The sequence below is a fragment of the Eptesicus fuscus genome, chromosome 6 (genome assembly GCF_027574615.1).
Source record: "Eptesicus fuscus isolate TK198812 chromosome 6, DD_ASM_mEF_20220401, whole genome shotgun sequence".
Classification (NCBI taxonomy): domain Eukaryota; kingdom Metazoa; phylum Chordata; class Mammalia; order Chiroptera; family Vespertilionidae; genus Eptesicus; species Eptesicus fuscus.
Genome location: NC_072478.1, coordinates 81,752,151 through 81,773,722, shown reverse-complemented (window position 1 = coordinate 81,773,722; position 21,572 = coordinate 81,752,151). Strand labels below are relative to the sequence as shown.

General features: G+C 42.5%; 1 protein-coding gene across 2 annotated transcripts in view; it reads right to left on the bottom strand.

The window, feature by feature from the left end:
- Positions 1–21,572, bottom strand: part of ARHGAP26 (Rho GTPase activating protein 26) — a 408,401-nt gene that overhangs the window by 247,612 nt on the left and 139,217 nt on the right. For both annotated transcript variants that reach the window (XM_054717998.1, XM_008140911.3), the window contains exon 11: positions 7,095–7,173. In XM_054717998.1, coding sequence (XP_054573973.1) covers positions 7,095–7,173 — 79 coding nt within the window. The remainder of the gene's footprint in view (positions 1–7,094; positions 7,174–21,572) is intronic.

Genomic DNA, 21,572 nt, shown 5'->3' with positions numbered 1-21,572 from the left:
ATAATTTTTCAGAAATGCTTATCTTGTTCCACACCTCAGCAGAAAGAACACCACCTAATTCATAGACTTCCTAATATTCAAAATGCCTCCAGCTCCTCTGTCCATGTATTTTTCTAAATGACATCATTGATTTGACCACTAACAAATATGACCATTTTATGGCTTTTAGAGTGGAAGAGAAAGCTGTAGCAATGGATGTAAGAGCCAGTTCAATCATTCAATCAAATGAACAAAGTCATTCCAGAAAAGATTTTTCTTTATCAACTGCTTTTCCCACGGGGGGGAGAGACTGAAGCTAATCCAACCATAATCTCCACTCCCATGAATCACTGCCATAATATCTGAGAAAAGGCCAACAGTAATTGGTGCTGTTTCTAGAGGTGGGCGGTCACACTACAGAATGTCTATTAAGGTCATATGATAGCCATCAAATGTCTTTAAACCAACAACTATAATATCGATAATAAACACAGTTAATTATGCAAGAAAGAACATATGATGTTGACTAGATAGGTTAGAAGACAAAATGTGCAAAAGAAATAGATGTATTCTAAGAAAACCTATAGCCCTGGCCAGGTGCCTCAGAAGGTTGCAGTTCGACACGTATAAGTGGGTTCAATTCCAGGTCAGGGCACATACCTAGGTTGTGGGTTCGATCCCATTGTGGTACACATGGGAGGCAAATAATAGATGTTTTTCGCTCACATCAATGTATCTTTCTCTCAAATCAATAAAAATATATCCTCGGGTGAGGATTAAAAAAAAAAGAAAGAAAAAGAAAATCTACAAACATGAGATTAAATATATATCACAGCATCTTCGGAAGAAGATAGAGAGGACCATAAGTGATTTGATTGCAGAAAGATATGAATTATTACCCAGGTGGAGGGAGGATATGGACAACAGTCCCCAAATACACCCAAACATGGGGATGCTGTCCTGATGGGGGATTTGGACTATCTGGACATCTGCTGATGGTAATGTTCCTTTAATAAGATAAAACCTCTAACCTGTCCCAGTTTAAATGAAACTAAAGAGATATGACAAAGAAATGCAATGTGTGAGAGAGAATACTTCAGGTTGGGTGTGTATGAGTTGGCAATGACAGGGGGCTGGTAGGGATTCTAATCTACTTGCTTTTAGCAAACATGCTTACTAGCAATATGCAAAGAGAAAAAGAAGGTAAATTTAGTTATTGGGAAGTGACAAGAGAAAATTGGCTATCTCTAAAATTTCTCTCAGCTATAGTATTTATGCACCTTAAATTAAGGTTTCCATGTCCAATTTAATATGGAAAATCATCTATTCCCAAGCCTGAGATAATGGCCACAGATGATTAAAACGAAAGCTTATGAGGCTACAATGGTGATTCCATAGCTTGTCAATCCAGATTTAATAGAAAGTAAAGAAACTCCAACAGAATCCTTTCAAAACTCTATCTGACTAGGTAGCTTGGTAGCTTGTTGAAGTTTTTGTAGTGACAGATTCACATCTGTATGCATTATTTTATTTTATTTTATTTTTTAATTTCTACCCTGCATTGGCTAGACTTCCAGTACTATGAGGAATAAGAGTTGAATGAAAATCCTTGCCTTGCTCCTATTCTTAGGGGAAAAGCATTCCATTTTTCACCATTAAGTATGATGTTCATGTAAACTTGCATAACTTTTGCTCTTGACCAAGTATTAAAGGGCAAGCTCTTTGAATATGAAATGTAATAAAATTTAGATATCAGAATAAGGGGAAACTGTGTCATTTTTGCCCACCCAATGTCTACTCCCCTTCCTCATATAGCAATGTTTTGGTTTTCCAACAGGGGAAATCAACCTTTCTCCATCATTTATGCAGTTCTAGTGCAGTGAGCAAGTGAATCAGGTATGGTTAATCCATCTATCCCATCCTCAAGTCCAAGAATTTAATTCAATAAAATTCAAATATGAGACTTCTTTGTAATTACATAAGCTCTCTTTCCACTAGACCAGTGATCGGCAAACTGCAGCTGCTCTGTTGACTGATGAGTTTGCCGACTACTGCACTAGACTTATAGATCAGGGATCAACAACAATGGCCCATGACTGAAATCTGACTCTCTGTTTTTATAAAAAAAAGTTTTATTAAAACAGAGCCACACCCATTCATTTACATATAAGACTTCTTTTGAGCTACAACCAAGTTAAGTAGCTGCAAAACCAAAAATATTTACTATCTGGCCCCTTACAGAAAGAGTTTCCTAACACTTGTTCTTGATAATAAGATGTACAACTGGAATAGTGTTAGGAAGTGTATCACCAGTACATGGAAAGAACCCAATGGAAATGAAGTCAACACAAAAGAAAAAACTAACTCCAAATATTATGGAAGTTTTCAAATTCAGATGGGCCAGAACTGTTAGGCTCCAATATTTTCCAGTTAAGTAAGCCTATCAATCCAGCTTTTTCCCAGGCAAGTCTGAATTGGGTTTCCATCATTTGAATTCAAATTGACATTACAGATAAAATCCATAATGCTCATTGTAGGAACACAACTCTAATTTCTTCCTCCATTATCTATACATCAATACCATAAAGACATTCGACATTTCTTCAGACTAGAATATCACTGAGTGCTAAAAACTATACTTTATATAATAATTAGCTAAAACATGGTGAAATGAACTGATTTGGGATATATTGAGGGTTGTTTTTTTTAACCAACCATCTTGGGTTGTTCTTGAACAATGAAAAAACAAAAAGGATGGAAAACCTAAATTACCCCTTCCCCCAAATCCAACACTAAATAATCAACCATAGATCAACTGGGATATAAGTATAAAAACGAAAGATAGGTGCCACAATTGACATCTCCCTGAATTAAATAAGGGGAACACTCTGAAACCAACTAGAAAAAAGGTGTTTATTCCTTTACCAAAACCAAAACTCCCAAGAGAACAGATTTACTAGTTAACTAATTGGAGAAATGGTGATTAAAACTGGAGTTTCTAATTGTCTACTGAGCGTATGTCACCAGTAATGTTCCCTACAGGCTCTCAGCAATGGGAGACAAAATTAAGCCTAATATTCCCGCCAATTACACAATCATCATTTGTCTGTACTTATCTCTCTCTCTTTAGAGAACTATAAAACACACAGTGGTATGGTTTTAAATGCAAGCTATATGCTCCTATGAGAAAATAATTTTATATTATGTTTAGAAACAGAATTACTTTGTATTTAAACTTGTTTTAATGTGTACATTCTGGAGCAAGGAGATGTTTTAACAGCACAGCTTTCCATCTGCAGAAGCCAGATGTTAATCTATGGGAAAACTGAAGTGATTAGTAAGAAGACCAATTATACACAGAGAACAAATATCAACTGGTGGGAAAAGGGAGGAGAGGGAGGCTTAAAACAGAGTTGGTGGCAAACAAACAAACAAATCCCACCAATAATAGTGGGCTTTCCAGCCATGCTAAGAATAGTATGCCCTGACAGGATTTTTCTTCCTGGGTATTTCCTCCCCTATAAGTTGAAAAATGATTCAAGAGAGTCAGAGAAAGTATTGTAAAAATGAACTTTAGGGTTCTTAGGAGAAAAATTCTCTCTATTAAAATGAAAATCAAATATGCCTAAGACTAGACATGGATTCAAATTCTAGCTTTGCTACTTTGGTGGAGACTTTTCACCAGCCCACTGTATTCTTGTTCTTTTTCCTTGAAGTGATAAGATGCCCTGGGGACTGGCTGGGCCCATAGCTGCTTATGCACAGCCTAGATTTCCCATCCTTCTTTGCAGATAGATGTGGCCATATAATTATGTGTGGGCCAATGGAAGTGATGTGTGCACCTTCTCAGTCGGGATATTTTCATCTCCATTATCTGGCTGGAAAATGGCAATGACTGGAACAACCTGGGAAGCCATGGTTGAGGATGGCAGAACAACCCTGCTAAGCATGGACTGCTCACTTCTGTGCACTGAAGGTAAAATAAACTTTTATTTTATTTAAGCCCCTGTACTTCAAAGTCTCTTTGTTATAGCAACGTAGCCTGTATCCTACACCAAAATAGCTAATTATATCTATACCACTTGCGGAAAGTGATTTAACCTGTTTCCTCATCTGTGAAATGGAATCATAATATTTATTTTGTAAGGCACTAAGATAAATAAATGGATTAAGAGATGTGCCAAATATGTGCCTTACACACACACAAAAGTGCTCGTGTAATGGTAGATGATAATAGCAAAGGTGAAGGACTAGTTAGGAAACTGCTTTCAAAGGCCTGTGAAATCAAGCAGCTACTGTGCCCACAAAGCCCTAAAGGCAGAAACGTGTATCTGCTTTTGAGTTTCTATTAGTAATAACATATTGAGGGAAATCAGGAATATTTTATATTTTAGCCCAGGAAAAGAATTCAGGTTAAATAATGTTTGATTAGAGTTTAGCACTGTGCCAAAATTTTTAAATAATTCTTAAATCATGCTATTAGTGGGTGTTATGCAAATACTAGTTATTTGTTTATGCTTACTTGATTGGACTGATTTTCATCTATACTAATAATAAACATGCAAATTATCCATTACAGCGTCACGTCACGACTGGATCAGCAGGCTGCGTCCCCGCCCCTCTGCTCAGGCAGCTGCAAGGCCTGGGGTAGGATAGGATACAATAGGAGGGGATATGAAAGGAGCAGGAGAGGAGGGCAGGCCTGCATGCAGACAGGCCGAGAGGAGAAACAGAAAGGGAACAAGAAAAAACGCAGGAATGGAAAAGGGAAGGAAACGTGGGGCTGCACACGGGAGGGGGTGGTGACTGTGGGGGGTGGGGGGAGAGCAGGTGTGCCCAGCGAGGGGCAGGGTGGGAGCCCCGCCCAGACGCAAGAGGAGGGCGGTGGCCCCCAGTGCAAGCCATTGGCAGGGAGGCACCCACGGGTCCGGGATAGAGTGGTGGAAGGTCCGAGGCCTTCTGGGCGAGGCACTCCTGCTTCGTGGTGGCAGCAGCAGCGCCGGGGCCATGCAGGCCTCAGCCACCCTCGCTGGGCCAGGTGTCCTGGGCAGGGAATGGGAGCAGGACGGCAGCGGGGAGGCCAGGGCTGAGCCCTGGGCTGGGGATTAACGCCCCCCCCCCCCCCCCCCCCCCAGTGGAAGCTTTAAGAAGGGAGGGAGGGAGGGGGGAAGGAGGGAGGGAAAAAGGGAGGGAGGGAGGGAGGGAGGGAACAACTTTATAAAGGTGTCAGGAGAGAGCAGAGTTAAAGAAGGAAAGAGGATGTATGAATGAACTGTAGGACCTATAATGAAAATCAAGTATAGTTGTGTACTGGGGACAGATTTTAAAAGTAGGAGTCAGAAAAGAAAAAAGATAAATGATAGTGAATAATTAGGCAGGTAGATAGACAGATATTAAAACAGTGGAAGTAAGTAGAGAACAATGTATGGGAAAGGTAGGATAAGAGAGAAAGAAGGAGGGAAGAAAAGTTTTAAAGGGGAGCTGGTAGAGCTTAAAAGGAGAATGGGAAGAAAAAAGAAATGGGGGAGGGAGCAAAGCATGTATGAGGGATGAAGTGAAGAAAAAAATTAAGGTGGGAAGGAAGGAAAAGAGGAGGGAGGGAAGGGGTAAAGATAAAGGAAAGAAGGAATATGGGGAGGGAGGGAGGATAGGAGAAATATGGGAAGAAGGATGATGGAACAGAGGTATGAAATAAGGAGGAAAGCAAAGTTTATAAATGATAAATCAGTAGGAAAAAGTGTTAAAGGAGAGAGAAAAATTGTGTGAGAGGGAGCAGCCAATAAGGAAGTCAAATACAATTGGGTGTGAAGGGGATAAGATTTTAAAAAAAAAATTTAATAGTGATGACCAGGCTGGCAGGGGAGGGCAGTTAGGGGGATCAGGCAGGTAGGCAGGCAGAGTGGTTAGGGCAGGCAGGCAGGCAGGTGAGCAGTTAGGAGCCAGAGATCCCGGATTGTGAGAGGGATATCCAACTGCCAGTTTAGGCCCGATCTCAGGCCTAAACTGGCAGTTGGACATCCCCCGAGGGCTCCCGGATTGGAGAGGGTGCAGGTCAGGCTGAGGGACACCCCCCGCCCCCGTGCACAAATTTCGTGCACTGGGCCTCTAGTATTTATATAAAAAAATAGCTGAGCAGAAAGGTTAATTAATCAATATAGATCACCTAACCAGGGTAGGCTGAGAAAGAGACACACAAATGAACTGGAATCACCCACACCAGACACCCAGCTTGACACAGAGAGTTCTATAGTCAGTGAAGGCCATGGCCTGATGTCCCCTGCACACATTTTCCCCCCTCTGGATATTGCTTTTGCAAGTAATAATTATTAGCCCTCTGACAGTGTGGACTCTTTCTTTCTTTTACTGGCTAAACTGCCCTGGTTAAACTGCCCTCTTAGGATTTCTGCAACCTTGCCATTTGCTAAACGCTGGGGTTGATATCTTTGGCATCAAGATCAGAAGATTACCCTGACTCTAGGGACTTCCCCAGGGCTTTTGCGTGGGTCTCACATGTCATAAGATGCAGGAAAACCACAAGATCACATCACCCAGCAGAGGCCAGCATCTCTAAAATGGGAGCATGGATCACATTACCAGACTTAACCCCTTCCATTGATGCTGATAATCCCACTGTGTATAATGGGATGTTGGCTACTAATGGCAAAGAGAGGCTGAACCAGAAGGGGCTGAGAAAAGATACTGCACAATCTGTATACACTCTTAGGATCATTTATCCATTAAAATGGGATTGAAATAATGCTTTGCATCCTGCTTCATGGAGGTATCAGTAAATATTCAGTAAGCCAAACGGGACTCTGCCTCCTCTAAGAGCCTTAAGGGTGCTACAACTGTCTCAGTGAAGGGGAATTCTGGTAAATGTCATGCAGAACCCACACCACAGAGAGAGAGAGAGAGGCCACAGCTCAGGGCCTGCACCCAAACAGAAGCAAGATCTACATATACAAACATCAGCCCAGGAATGAAAAACTCCCTCTGGTACATGAGTCTCGAGACCCCCGAGGCACTGGAGCACCAGCAACAATCACACTGCACTAGGGAAGCAACAAACAACTCAGGACCTTTATTCCTGCTCTACTTCCCTGAATTGTACTTACAGGCTCCCGGCCATCCATGGCTTCCATCCAGAGCCTCCGGTCCTCCTCCGACAGAGCCTGCATGGTGATAACCCCTGGCCTGCGGAGATAGAAAGACAAGGATATGAAGCCAGGTAGAGAGATCCTGACGAAGGTGAACTTAAAGAAACACCCATGCCACAGAATGAGAGATCCCTAGAGATAACAAGGAAGAGAGGCACACCTCTTGGTTTTTCTGAGCCATCTTCCAGTCTCAGAAAGCAAAGGCCTGGTCCTAAATTCCTAAATAAGCCCATGTGCCCAGGGATGTAGGAAAAAACACAGAAGACATGACTCTACTCACAGAGAAGTAAAGAGATGCTTTTAGACCTTGTTTGTTCCTTGAGACCTTATTCATTCCTGTTCTCCAAAATGCTTCACAGAGTGAATAAGGGGGAAACACCCAAGCTGGAGAAATTTGGGTGTCTCCTACTAGTTCAATGCTTCTAAACTGCTTTTGACATGGAGAACTTTCATGGAGGCAATCAGCTTTGTAATTATGCTTATATTAAGTCCATAGTATTTGTGTTGTTTTTGTTCATCCTCACCTCATCAGAGGATATTTTTTCCACTGATTTTTGTAGAGAAGGTATAAGGAAAAGAGGGAGGTAAAGAGAAAGAAAGAAACATCAATGTGGGAGACATCAATTGGTTGCCTCCCACACGTGCCCCAACCTAGGCTGGGAATGCAACCTGCAACCAGGTACATGCCATAGACTGGGAACTGAACCCGAGACCCTTTGGTGTGCTGTGCTGACTGATGCTCTAATCATTTAGCAACACTGACAAAGGCAAATGGATAATATTTTTTAAGTGAATATTTGCCATGACAGATGGTAAAGTCTTTACATGCATTTGCTTTTTCACCCTCTCAGTGAAATCTGCTTGCTCTTTCAAACTGAGCACAAACCCTCCAGAAAGCATGCACACAATATCAATGGTGTTTGTGGAGTTCCCACTACCGATGGCACTCCAGAAGAGACCTGTGCCATACAAATGAACCTGGGGAGAAGTCTATGCTCATTAAAGCAGTTATTTACTTAGGATCCACAGATGGGTCCCAGAGAGTCCATAAACCACTTTTCCCCCTCTAAATGTCTACATATTTTTCTGTAAAAACAATTCCAACTATCAGATTGTCAAAGAAGACAGCAACCCTCAAAAGTTAAGAATTGCTTATATAAACCCTCATCTTTAAAGTCTGAGAAAGCCTAAACGGGAGGAAGAGGTGCACTGTGGAAGAATTAGATCCTGCTACCCTCTGAGTCCACAGCACTGCTGAGGATCACAGAGCAGCACAACAGCGACACATGAAGCTCTGCCATGCCCTGAGCACCACCGGCCCAGACCCCACAAGCACCGAAGTCTGTTCATTCAACCCACCAACAATCACTGCTCCTGGCTTATTTCCATGGTTCCAATGAATATGCTAGACCTATTTATGTTGAAAATATTTTAAATATCACATACCCCTCTTTCATTGATCATTTCTCAACGTCCCCCAAGAAAAATAAGTTTTCAAAGACATGACTATTTAGGTACAGATGGGTTGGGGATTTGAGGCGCACTGGTGTGAGGGTGTGAATGTGTGAGTTCGTTAATGAGTGTGTGTGTGTGTGTGTGTGTGTGTGTGTGTGTGAGAGAGAGAGAGAGAGAGAGGGAGGGAGAGAGATGGCAGGGGTAGGGGTGGGGGGCAGGGGTCTATGTGGGCGGGAGGGTGGGTAAGCAGATGGATGAGATGGTACACTGAGCATGCGAGGCAGATGATAGGACAGACACTCATTCCCAAGAGGGCGGTCATTCTTATTGTTACAGAATTTACCAGGCGACCGAAAAATACGCAAGAAAAACCCATTTATTTCCAGACATTTCACAAGTCCCGGCACAGGATTCAGGGGAGACTGTTTCTCTCTAAATCCTGAGCAAAAACATGGAGGAAGCCCTCCCTTTTTATATATCTTTCTAGCCCTTTGTCTCCCAAATAAGGGTTTTCCAGTCCCCTTTGCAAGTTCTTAAAGAGCCCCATGTACTGGGGCCTTGAGACCACAACCAAAGGCCTGGCCTGGCACCAGCACTGATAACTCCATCTGGGGATGGTTTATGGCCTCTCTAAAATGGGAGTAAACAGGTCTTGCAGGACCAGACAATTAAAGGGGCAGTGGCTAGATAAGAATATGCATTAGGTTAATGGCACAGATTCAGATTGCTAGCCCCCTAAAAATGTCTCATTTTCCCCATCATTATGAAGGCCACAGTGGGTACTGGCACCCTAACACAAGCACGATTCAGCAGATATAACTTCTCTCTCCACCAGCACCTGTCAGGGGTCTCCCTCCTCTTCTCAGAAATTCTCATTCTCAGAACTAAGGGCCCATTCAGTGTGCCAGACCCGTTGGGTGTCTGCAGAGCTGGCAGCCACCATTCCACAGAGATGACCCTATAGTTTGGGGACACAGTGAATTGCTTATACCCTTCCATCTTTCAAACAGCTAAGTACAAAGCATTAAGGCTTTGAAATTAAAAGACTACAAAGCTACTGTCCACTGCAGAACTCTCAAGTCCCTGGACCTGATCTTCCAGTGTTACTTAAAGTGTTCCCGAACCACTGATTTCAGAATCGGGCATTCCCTTCAAACAGAGATTCCCAGCCCAACCCCATCTTCCTGAATCTGAACTTCTGGACTGGGCCTACGAACTTGGATTTTAGCCAACTACCCAGGTGATCCTGATGTACAGTCTGAGGCCCAATGCCATGGGCTTCCCACCCACCCCCACCTTTTCCTTCCTGTTCTCCCTGCCCTGGAGAGCAAAGCCACCCTCTTCTCCACACTGGAGTCACGTAGACAACATTCTCCAAGTCACTTCCTGCTCAGTGCTCACCAGCAAACAGTGAGACCACAATACCTAGCATACCAAGATCTCAGGAACCTTGCAAATGTCACATCAACTTGATGGCACACAGTGTGAAATTTCCACTCAGGGCTGCAAAGAGGAAGTTCAGACAAAATCCGAGACTCTGAAGGGTGAGCCACTTAGCCTTAGTAACCAGGAAACTTAAGAAGATTTGTTTTTTGTTTTTTAAAATATATTTTTATTGATTTCAGAGAGGAAGGGAGAGGGAGAGAGAGAGAGAACATCAATGATGAGAGAGAACCATTGATTGGCTGCTTCCTGCACGCTCCCTACTAGGGATTGAGCCTGCAAACCAGGCATGTGCCCTTGACCAGAATCAAACCCAGAACCCTTGAGTCCACAGACCAACACTCTACCCAAACCAGCTAGGGCAAGAGGATTTGTTTTCATTTCAAGAAGAAATATCAAAACACAAGTTCTTTTCCACATGTAGTGGAGAAGTAAACAAAATGTTCAAGTACCTCCTGCAAGTACCTTAATGAACTCCTGCAAGGGGTCAAATGAGACTGAACGGTAAAAGGCTCTGTAAAACCAAGAGTGCATCATAAGTACAAGGGCTCAGAACACCACTCTAGGCTAATCCAAAAAGAGCAAGAATCCAATAGTGTCCAGTTTGACTGTGGCTTCTTTTCTACAGCAGTAGCCCTCCACATTTTTTTCTGCCTCAAAATGCCCAGGAGATGAAAAGGCAATGAGTTTTGGTTTTTTTTTTAAGAACACAAAAAGCACTAACTATAACAAAAAAATATGGATAAATTGGACTTCACCAAAATGAAGAACTTCCATTCATCAAAAGATAGCATTAAGAGAGTGAAAAGACTAACTACAGAGTAAGGCAAGATATTTGTAATTTATATCTCCAATAAGGCTCATATTTCCAGAATATGTAAAGAATGCCAACAAATAAATAAAAAATGAACAACCCAATTAACAAAATACATAAAAGACTTGAATAGATCATAAAGGAAGACAAACAAATGGTCAAGGAGCACAAGAAATTGGACTCAACATGATGACTCACCAGGGAAATGCAATGAAAATCACAATGAACCATAACAAACTCCCTCCTGAATGGAGCTCATTCAAAGACCATCAATACCAACTCCTGACAAGAACGTAGAGCCACTGGAACTCTCATACACGCTGGTAGGAGAGTAAATTGATAAAACCAAACAAAAGTAAACATGCACCAACTCTATGACCTAGCAATTCTACCTCTAGATATATACCCAAGTGAAATGAGTGCATATGTCCACCAAAAGACACATTCAAGAATGCACACAGTTTTATGCATTATGGCCAAAATTTTCAACAGCAAAAAAAACTAATATCCATCAATAAGAGAATAAATTGTTGTATATTTAAACAATGGAATATCTCACAACAATAAAATAGAATCAAATATTGCTATACACAACATCAATAATGAATCTAATAGACATAATAATGAGGGAAAGAAGCTGGACACAAAAGACTATAGAGGGCATGATTCCATTTCTATGATGTTCAAACACTGACAGACATCAGAACAGTAATTTCGTCTTGGGGAAGGGATATGGGCAATGAATGGGGTGTGGACACAAGGATACCTGCTGGGCAACAGAAACTTGATCTGGGTGTTACACAGGCAGAAGGTATGTGTGTGTGTGGGGGGGGGGGGGGGGGGGGCGGGGGCGGTAATTAAGATACAGACTTAAGGTTTTAGGCATCTTGTTGCGATTACACCTTAATTTAAAAATGTTTATTTTAATACTATCAACAATAAAAATATATTTAAAAAATAAAAAATGTTTTTAAGTAACTTGGGCTCACCAGTTATTCTGAGTCTAGTGCTTCCTTGTTGTGTAAGCCTAGTGGACTAGTAACTGAACTACGCTATTCTTCTTTAAAATGCAAATTATAAGAATACCTACCTCATGGGGTTGTTGTGAAGATTAAATGAGAGATGTATAAGGCATTTCAAAGGATCAGACACACAGTAAATGCTCCCAAAATTAGTTATCACAGGGACACATGAGGTGGGAGGGAGGAGGCAGGATGGTAAGTGTGGAGTAGGATCAAAATTATTGAGGGACATGGACACGTGTGTCCATTTAAAAAGGAAAAGAAAAGAGCCACAGGCACTTCTGATTCTCATGACCCCACCCACAAAGCCCTCACCCACAGAGAGCCCTGAAAATCACACCCCTACCATAAAGTAAGCCAGGCCGAGAGCTGAAGTGACATGCAGACTCTGCCATTGCAACCATTTCCTTCTGAGTGAAGCATCAAAGTGCTCTTTTTCCCGTTTTGGAATTAATGCCTGATAATTTATAAGGACAAAGAAGGAGCCTTGAGGCAATTCTAGAAAATCTGCCAAGGAGCTCCCTCTACCCACCAGATGAGAAAAGGAACAAGGGACATACAATCCTTTCTAGAGCTCAAGCCCAAGATCCTACTTAGGAGACAGCACTTTATTTTCACTCAGAATTAGTCCTTGCTTACTGCTCTATCTGGATCAGCTTGAGGATCATGATCAAGGATCTGCAATTTTCTCTAAGCTGGCACCGGCCTGTCACACATGGGCGATGCAGAAAACAGTTATTCATCTGTCACAGGGTAAAGTGCTACCCACCACCATATCTCCTCCAACTCTGGCCTCCAAAAACAGCCCACAGAAAGCCATATTTGGTTTAGCAACACATCTAGGAGCTGGGACCACTGATGTCAGCTCAGAGCCTTTTCATCAGCCAAGAACAAGCAGAATCACAACCAGCCCTGACTCCAGGGTTACTCGACAGCTTTCCTACTCATATCTTATTCCTGAATCTGAGTCAACAATAGTGATCTCAGTGGCTTGGCAATTTACCCACTTCCTACTGGACAAGGAAATGCTATTACTAACTCCACCCCACTGAAACAAACACACTCAGAATCTAACAGTACTGTTCTTTCTAAATAAACCTCCAAAGAGCTAGGATTTACTCATTCATAAGACTATAAATCTTCTATTGGCAAGAGCTTGTTCCCAGCTTCCATCCACACTACAGTACATTTAAGGGTCAAGTTCAGCGTAAAAGGAGGATGGTGGCACCCACAGAAACACATGTTCTCACAGCCTGTGTTTGAAACCTGCCTCACTGTGTTTATTTAGGAAGAGGAAAATGATAAAAGCTTGGAGAATGGGGCTGCCATGCACAGGTGAAAGGGCTGTGCGAGTAACAGGGAGAAGTGGTCCTTGCCTCTGAAATGCTCCTGGGAAACTGATTTCTAACAGATCCTGGATGAGGGCTCAAAATTCAATAAATCTTCATTTTCACAAACATATGGCAGATCTTCATTTACAAAAAATAGGGCCAAACCCAGGCAGAATAAACTTGAAGAAGGACATCTCTTCCATGTCTGCCTAAGAGACTGCAGGCTCAAATGTCGATAGAGACCAGGCAAGAATGCAAAATGAGAGAAACTGGGTAAGAAGTTCTTCACTGCCCAAACAAAACTGGGTTTGGTCTCATTTTCATTAAAACATGCAGTCTTTTTATTTTTTTATTTTGCACTTTTACTTTTTGGTAGAGACATAGGGACAAAGGGGTAGTTCCCTCTATGAGAAAAACAACAGTGCAAGGACAAGGCAAAGTGACAGCTGTCACCTGTCATCATGGTGGGGAACAACAGGGAATGGGGGGGACTACAGCCAAGTGAAAAGGCCAAACCCCACCTAGCAGAAACTTCATCATTCAACTCTACAAATAGCTGATACATGGGATGGCAAGATCAGCATTTACAGATATTTCCAATTTTAAGATGTTGCCGCAAACACTACTCAAGCCAAACCAAGCATGTCTGGCCCACCAGTTTGCAACTTCTGGTGCCTGTGTCCGACTTTCTCTGCCGCTCTCTACTTGAGCTCCCCTCCAGGTTATCATGGCATGTTATAAAGTCATCTCAGGCATAAGGACCAATAATGACACATGTCCGTGTTCTTGGTTAACCTACAAGTCAAACACAGCAAAGCATCTCCAGTTCATCCACAAAGGAGGAACCTGGGCTACGTTCCCATCGTTCTCAACACGCAGGACCCACTGTCATCACTGAAGGACAACATTAATCTACTCTTTGGAGATAAAAAGTTACGACTCTGCACAAACTATGCATTTCTGAAATAATGGAAAGTCCCTGTCCATGACAGACCTTTGTACACGAGAAGAATATATAACATGCCATGAGAACCCGGGTGGGTTCCAGGTGCGAGAAAAAAGTGAGAGAGAAACTAGAAGTTGCAAACTGGTGGCCCACACACTGCGGATAAGATCTATTGAGTGTTTATTATGGGCAAGCACTGTGCTAAGGACTTTATGAGCATTATCATTTATTTGTCACAATAACTATATGAAGTAACTACCATCACTATACCTCTTTTAAAAAGCTGATACTCAGAAATCATTTGCACAATGGCACACCACAAGTAGGTGGCAAAGCCTCAGCTTGAACCCAGTCTGCCTGACTTTAAAAGAACGCCCACACCTTAACCACAATGCTGTACTGCCCCCAAGTGCATGCAGTGTATGTCCTGAGATCCAGGGCTACCAGCTCTTAGGAGGAAAGAAGCACCTCTCCCTCCACCTCTCTCTCTCTCTCTCTCTCTCTCTCTCTCTCTCTCTCTCTCTCTCTCTCTCACTCACACACACACACACACACACACACACACACACAGTTTTTCGAATAGAAGCAGACTTCTAACTAATTATTTAGAAAGGACCTCGTCCTAAATGAATGAATGCCTCATAACCAATTACAGCCTACAGCACTGACCTCCTGGGAGGAAAGGTCCTACTGTTATTACCATAGCAGTAATAAAGTCATCTCATGCATGAGGAAAGGTCCTATAAATTGTTATAGATTAAATATGGCCAATCACATCAGATAATTCCCTACATCTTTATTTTAAAGGAGACTGAAGTCACAAACCACCAGGAAGCCCAGACGAAAAACTCTTTGCGCATTAAGTTGCATGGTTCTTCCACATACCAGCTATCGATTGAGTACCTATCACATGCCAGCCATAATGCTAGGCACTGGGGACACAGGAGTAAGCACATTTTAACATACCGCACCAGGAGAAAACATTATTAATTACTGACATGAGTAAAACTCGGGAAGAATGCAAGCACTTGTTACTATTGTTCATAACAAACAATGACAAAATATTCTAATTCAAGAACTCTCCTAGTTCATTTAGGAATTTTTTTTCATTATTACTATTCTATCTCGTGATAAATAGAAATCCACATAAGTAGAATTTACTGATTGAATTGTCTCTTCTCTTCAGATTTACATAACAGAAAAAAATCTTTGGTTTAGATTTTTTAAAATAAACACTTTATATATAGAAATTGGAAAACAAACTGGTATACCAAATCAGTAACACCACAAATTTCACTATGCAGACTAAAGCATCAAAATAAGGTTGACTGATTTCATACCACAGTTCACTAACAACCACATGCCATTCTTATTTAAAACAGAATCAAACAGCAAGTACTCTCTAATTATTAAAAATAAATGTAAATGACAAGTTCAAATGATAAAACTTCCCAGAACTTCTCAACTAAATTACTTTACAGAACAGCTAAAAAGCAATCCAGAAAGTATGATGTTTCCCCCGGCTCTGCCCCCACCCAAGTCATGGAAGTCAGAGCAGTATAACACCCTCTGAGGAAGGAAAAAGCCATTTCCTCTCTGAAATGTCATTGGCATTGAGACCAGTGCTCTAATCCAACCAGCAGGAAGGCAAAATCAAATATTATTTCAAACAAGGGGTGAGAAGGGGAGGGGAGGAGAAGTTTGAAACCAGGAAAAATGGATTCATCTGTTTCAAAAGATAAAGGCACATTGCACATGAAGGCCAGAGGATTGCCTGGTTCTCATCACATGGGGCAGCCGAAATCACTCCGCTGTTTTCTCCACCATCCTCAATACACCGACACTGCAGCCAAGAGCCTGACACTTCAGAAATCAGGTGAAATGTAATGTTTACACAGAGGCTAGATTAACTACGCGTGCTTACTTTTGCAGGAAAATGGGTATGAAATGATTCATCATGAATGGGTGGGAAGAAGGAATTTCTAGAGAAAGAGTGAGTCACTTAGAATACCTTTCTCTTAAGGAGTAATAGTCACATGATGATTTCTTCTACAGAAATCTACACACACACACACACACACACACACACACACACACACACACCCCGCTCTGACTCCTGTCAATGTATGAAGGACAGCTAATTTTCAACTGGACGCCTCGTGGTAACTAATACACATACAAAACTGCCATCTAGAGGTTGAGGACTGAAACAAAGTGTGTTACATAAGATGCTTCTTTTTTGAAAACACAATCTCACACTCACACAATCTCACAAAGACACACAAACAAGTGCATGCATACACACCACATACCGACTGAAAGTAATAGCATTATTTTAACTTCAAAACTAGTATGGTTTCCTTTTGAGATCAGACATTGGAAGGAGCATAAAACTTTTTATCTTGTGCAGGAAATATATCTGTAAATAACAAGTTGTCACATACATATTTTAAAAAATGGAATCTTCCCGTAGTAGCCCCTTTGTACATTTAATACACCTGTTTTACTCTCAACTTACAGGTGAATAGAAAATTAATGGCACTATAAGAAAAGGAACACCATCAGGAGAGAAAAAAAATGGGCTCAAAAATACACCCACCAAAGCTAAGGTTCACCATAAGGACAATGAAGTCCCAGGTTTTAGGGGAGAGAAAAAAATCCAAAGGCACAATCTTTTCCAACACAAGACTGCATCAGGGGTAAATATTAATGCATTCCATCTTTAGAACAATTCTGCAAGATAGGTATGATAAGCCCCTTCTTACAGATATGGTTTAACCACCTGCCCAAATTCACATGGTAGGGGGATGATCCCAAATTCAAACTCAGGGCTGCTTCAATCTTTTACCTGCATCATGCAGCCTGCTATAAAAGCATACTTGAAATAAAGGTGGTGACATATTAGTGGGGTTTAAATAGGTTTTTCAGATCCTCCATAATCTTTCTAGCCTCCACTATCCTTACTTTAACCAACCTTCCATTTTCCTGGGGGGTTTTGTGCTATACAGACATGCAGATCATGTGTGTACTTGCTGAAGTTTTAGTTTAAATAGCAACTAACATGATTAAGCTCCTGTAGTCTCTTTCACAACAGTTCAGCGAAGTCCCAAAGGAAAAATAATGTAACTCAAACATTACATTACCTTAGAAAAAAATTAAACAGCCACATGCATACAGTGCTGTATTAAAGCTGTATAACATGATGTTACTCTGCCTCTGGAAGCAAATTACTGGAAACAGATATTCAGAAATGAACAGAGGTATATAAAACATGCCTAATTAAACAACCAGCCAACCAACACAAAGAAAAGTTCACATACTATGCAAACACAGGACATGGTGGGAAGACGAGGATAGAGGTGACAGTGGGTATGACATGCCTCACTGGGACTGGTCCAGAGGAAAGCTGTCCCTATATTAGTGGAAAGCTTGCAAAAGGAAGACTTCAGATTTGATTTGAAAGAAAAATCAGATGATGACTTTTAAGAAACAAAGTCAAATAGATTCATAGTGATTCATTAAACTTTTATCTCCACTGTTGGTAGAGTCTCTGGCATATAATTATCCTACCTAATAAAAGAGTAATATGCAAATTAACCACCACTCCACTAGACCCGCAAGCCACACCCACCAGCCACGCCCACCAGCCAATCAGAGTATGCAAATAAACCCAACCAAGATGGCTACAGCCACAGAGAGCAGGAGGGAGGCTTGAGTTTCCCAGACAATGGAAGAAGCCAAGCGTTCCGCCTGCCCTTGCCGGCCTAAGCCTCCACTCAAGGCTACAAAGTTTCAATTATAGAAGGTAAACAAATCCAAACAGAAATGGCGGCAGCCACAGAGCTGGAAAGAGCGGGAGGCTAGGGTTGCCCCCGGCAATGGAGGAATCCAAGCTTTCTGCATACCCTGGCCGGCCCAGGCCTCCACTCCAGGCTACAAAGTTTCTATTATAGAAGATACATAAATTCCAATAGAAATGGCTGCCGCCACAGAGCGAGCAGGAGGCTTGGCTCCGCTCCAGGCTACAAAGTTTCAATTGTAGAAGGTAAATAAATTCCAGATACCAGGGCCTACGCTTGGGTCGCCAGGGGGCGTGGCTGGCCTGCAAACCACCACAAGCCCCACATTCAGGCTGCCCCATGCCCCAAGGGAACCCCCACCCTGATCCGGGACACCCTTCAGGGCAAACCAGCTGGCCTCCACCCGTGCACCAGGCCTCTATCCTATCTAATAAAAGAGTAATATGCAGATTGACCATCACTCCAACACACAATATGGCTGCCCCCATGTGGTCAAAGATCCTGCCCTTATGTGGACACAAGATGGCCACCACAAGATGGCCAGCAGGGGAGGGCAGTTGGGAGGGACCAGGCCTGCAAGGGAGGGCAGTTGTGGGTGATCAGGCAAGCAGGGGAGGGCAGTTGGGAGGCACCAGGCCTGCAAGGGAGGCAGTTGAGAGGGACCAGGCCTGCAAGGGAGGGCAGTTGGAGGCGATCAACCCTGCAGGGGAGGGCAGTTAGGGGTGACCAGGCCGGGAGAGGAGGGAAGTTGGGGGCAAACAGGCTGGCAGGGGAGCAGTCAGACATCAATCAGGCTGGCATGGGAGTGGTTAGGGGGTGATCAGGCTGGCAGGCAGAAGCGGTTAGGGGCAATCAGGAAGGCAGGCAGGCAGGCGAGCAGTTGGAAGCCAGCAGTCCTGGATTGTGAGAGGAATGTCCCAGATTGGAGAGGGTACAGGCTGGGCTGAGGGACACCCCCCCCCCATGCACGAATTTCGTGCACCGGGCCTCTAGTGCTAAATAAATGAGGGAAGGTGGGAGAGAAAGAGAGGGGAAATGAACTCAGGGTATTCCAGTCATGCCTTCATTCTCTGTAAGAATGAAAGGTAAGGTCCCTCTGTTGCATTTTCCCCATAGCATTCTGGCCCTCCAAGTTTGCTGGAACACTCAACACACTATGTCTCTCTCTCTATATATATACACACACACAGTATATGCCTTTAATTACATGAGTGTGTGTGTGTGTGTGTGTGTGTGTGCACGCATTCTACCCTCAGAGGTAAGTTACCTGAAGGCAAGGACTATGCTTGTCTTGGTATCCATTACACCCCTAGCACCAAGCACCTAGGTCACCTCTAAGACTCCAAGTACCTTTGCTGCCACTTCTGGAGTGCCAATGCTGGGGATGGAGCCTTGAACACTCCACATAATATCTCCAAATGTATGGACCATTCATTGGAGGTAACTAGTCCTGTAAACAAGAAAGCATTCTAATTGTTTCCTTTCCCCAAGTATAAACACTGCCCCTTAAGAGCTACATTGATTCAGTGCATCAAAAAATAAGGCTTTTTTCCAATTATTTTCCATATGGTTTAGTGACCCCCTCCTGGAAAACATCTGTGAGAAAACAACCATGTATTACTTAACATCTGTGAGAAATCTCTTAAAAATAAACCAATCCAGGAATACTTGGAGATGACTACCTTAAGCTAGGATCCTTTAGCTTAAACAAATATTTTCCTTACATTTGCTCATTAATATCCATGAGATGCTGCATGGGAGAGTTAATCATTTAAAGTGACTGAAGATAGACACTGCCAAGTATTAGCAATTCACAGGCCACTACCACTAATTCACATGCTACTTTTCCATGAAGTCCATTTTTTAATTTTTATTTTTCAATTACAGTTGACATTCAATATTATTTTATATTAGTTTCAGGTGTATAGCAAAGTGGTTAGACAATCATATAATTTGCGAAGTGGTCCCCCCAACAGATGAAGTCTCCTTTTCACTCAGGAATTTTACACTAAACTCTCTCCAAAAGAGTTGAGATACTTTCAGGGAAAAAATGATAAATTTAGTCTTTATTCAATTAGCCAATATAAAATATAAATCTTCAAATGCCCCGTGCTATCTATTAGAAGTGCTAGCCCTGGAAGGGGCAGTCTCTCCCTATTCAGAAAGGTATTTAAGGTGTCAAAACACCAAACTATATAGAAAATAAAAATTACAAGTACTACAACAGAACCATGTACACACATCCTGCTTATTAAGAGGAGACTTAGCAGCTTCATTCTGTACCCCTCAATTCAAGCCAAAGGAAAAGAGGCAGCAACTTTGAAGAAATCTACTTCCCAAATCCACTCAGAATGTTGAACATGACACGTCTGCTCTCCGGTTATAATTGGGACATGCAAAGCTTTTATGGGCACAGTAAAGGGGGGAGGTGGTATGAAATGTCAACAAGGGTAGAAATGGCGAGTTTTAACTGCCTAAAAAACAACAGTCAACAACTTCTGGGGAAACATATGAAAGAGAAAACACAGAAAACAATTCAGCATCAAAAAACATCACTAAGCTTGCACCATATCTCACAGAGAGCGACAATGCAAGGCATGTCCTCTCCCAAACAGCCATGTGGAGAAACAACCATCTTTAGGAACTATATATCTGACCAGCACCAAACAACTGGCCCCACTTCCAAACAAACACATTGTCTTAACTTCTTTCATGGAGGCCAACAATACGAATCCCCTGCTTTAGAACTGAGAAGAAAGATGTCTACAAGTGCTTAAAGCAACCTGATTTAAGATTTATTTAAAATCAAGAATAAGCAATTTTAATTTGACACATACTTTTTACAATACCCCTGGGTTACCCCAACTTAATGTACCCCTCCATACAACCTTTTTTTACTACCTTCCCCTCTCATATACCAAGCATGGTGAAAGGCTAGGGAACTTCCTTTTCTTTACAAATTGTATTTATTTCTCTTGCATTTAGAGTCTAGTTACTTAACAATAAATAATAACAGCTACCCTGGCCAGTGTTGCTAACTGGTTAGAGCATCGACCCGAATGCCAAAGGCAGAGGGTTTGATTCCTAGTCCCAGTTGGGGATTGTGTAGGAGGCAACTAATTGATGTCTCTCTCTCACACATTGATGTTTCTCTTTCTCTCTCTCTCTCTCTCTCTCTCTCTCTCTCTCTCTCTCTCTCTCTCTCTCTTCCTCGCTCCCTCCCTTGCACTCTCTTTAAAAAGTAATGGAAAAAATATCCTCGGGGAAGGATTAATAATAATCCTATATAATAAAAGGCCAGCGACCATAACAGCAAAACGATTGGAACAACCTATCGACCAGTCGCTATGAGGTGCATTGACCACCTCTGGGTCCCTCCCCGCAGCCCGCAGGTCTGATTGCTGGATGGCCAATGGGGAACCACAGGGGAACCAGGGTGGTGGTGGGGCAGGACTGAGGACTGGCAAGCAGGCGGAAGGCAGACCTCTTGGTCTCTCCCCCAGGCCTGTAGGCTCCGATCATGGCGAACAGGGCACCACAGGGAACTGGGGTGAGCAGCGGCGGGGTGGGACTGGGGACTAGCAAGCAGGCGGAAGATGGCCCAGATCACAGGCTAGGCCTAGGG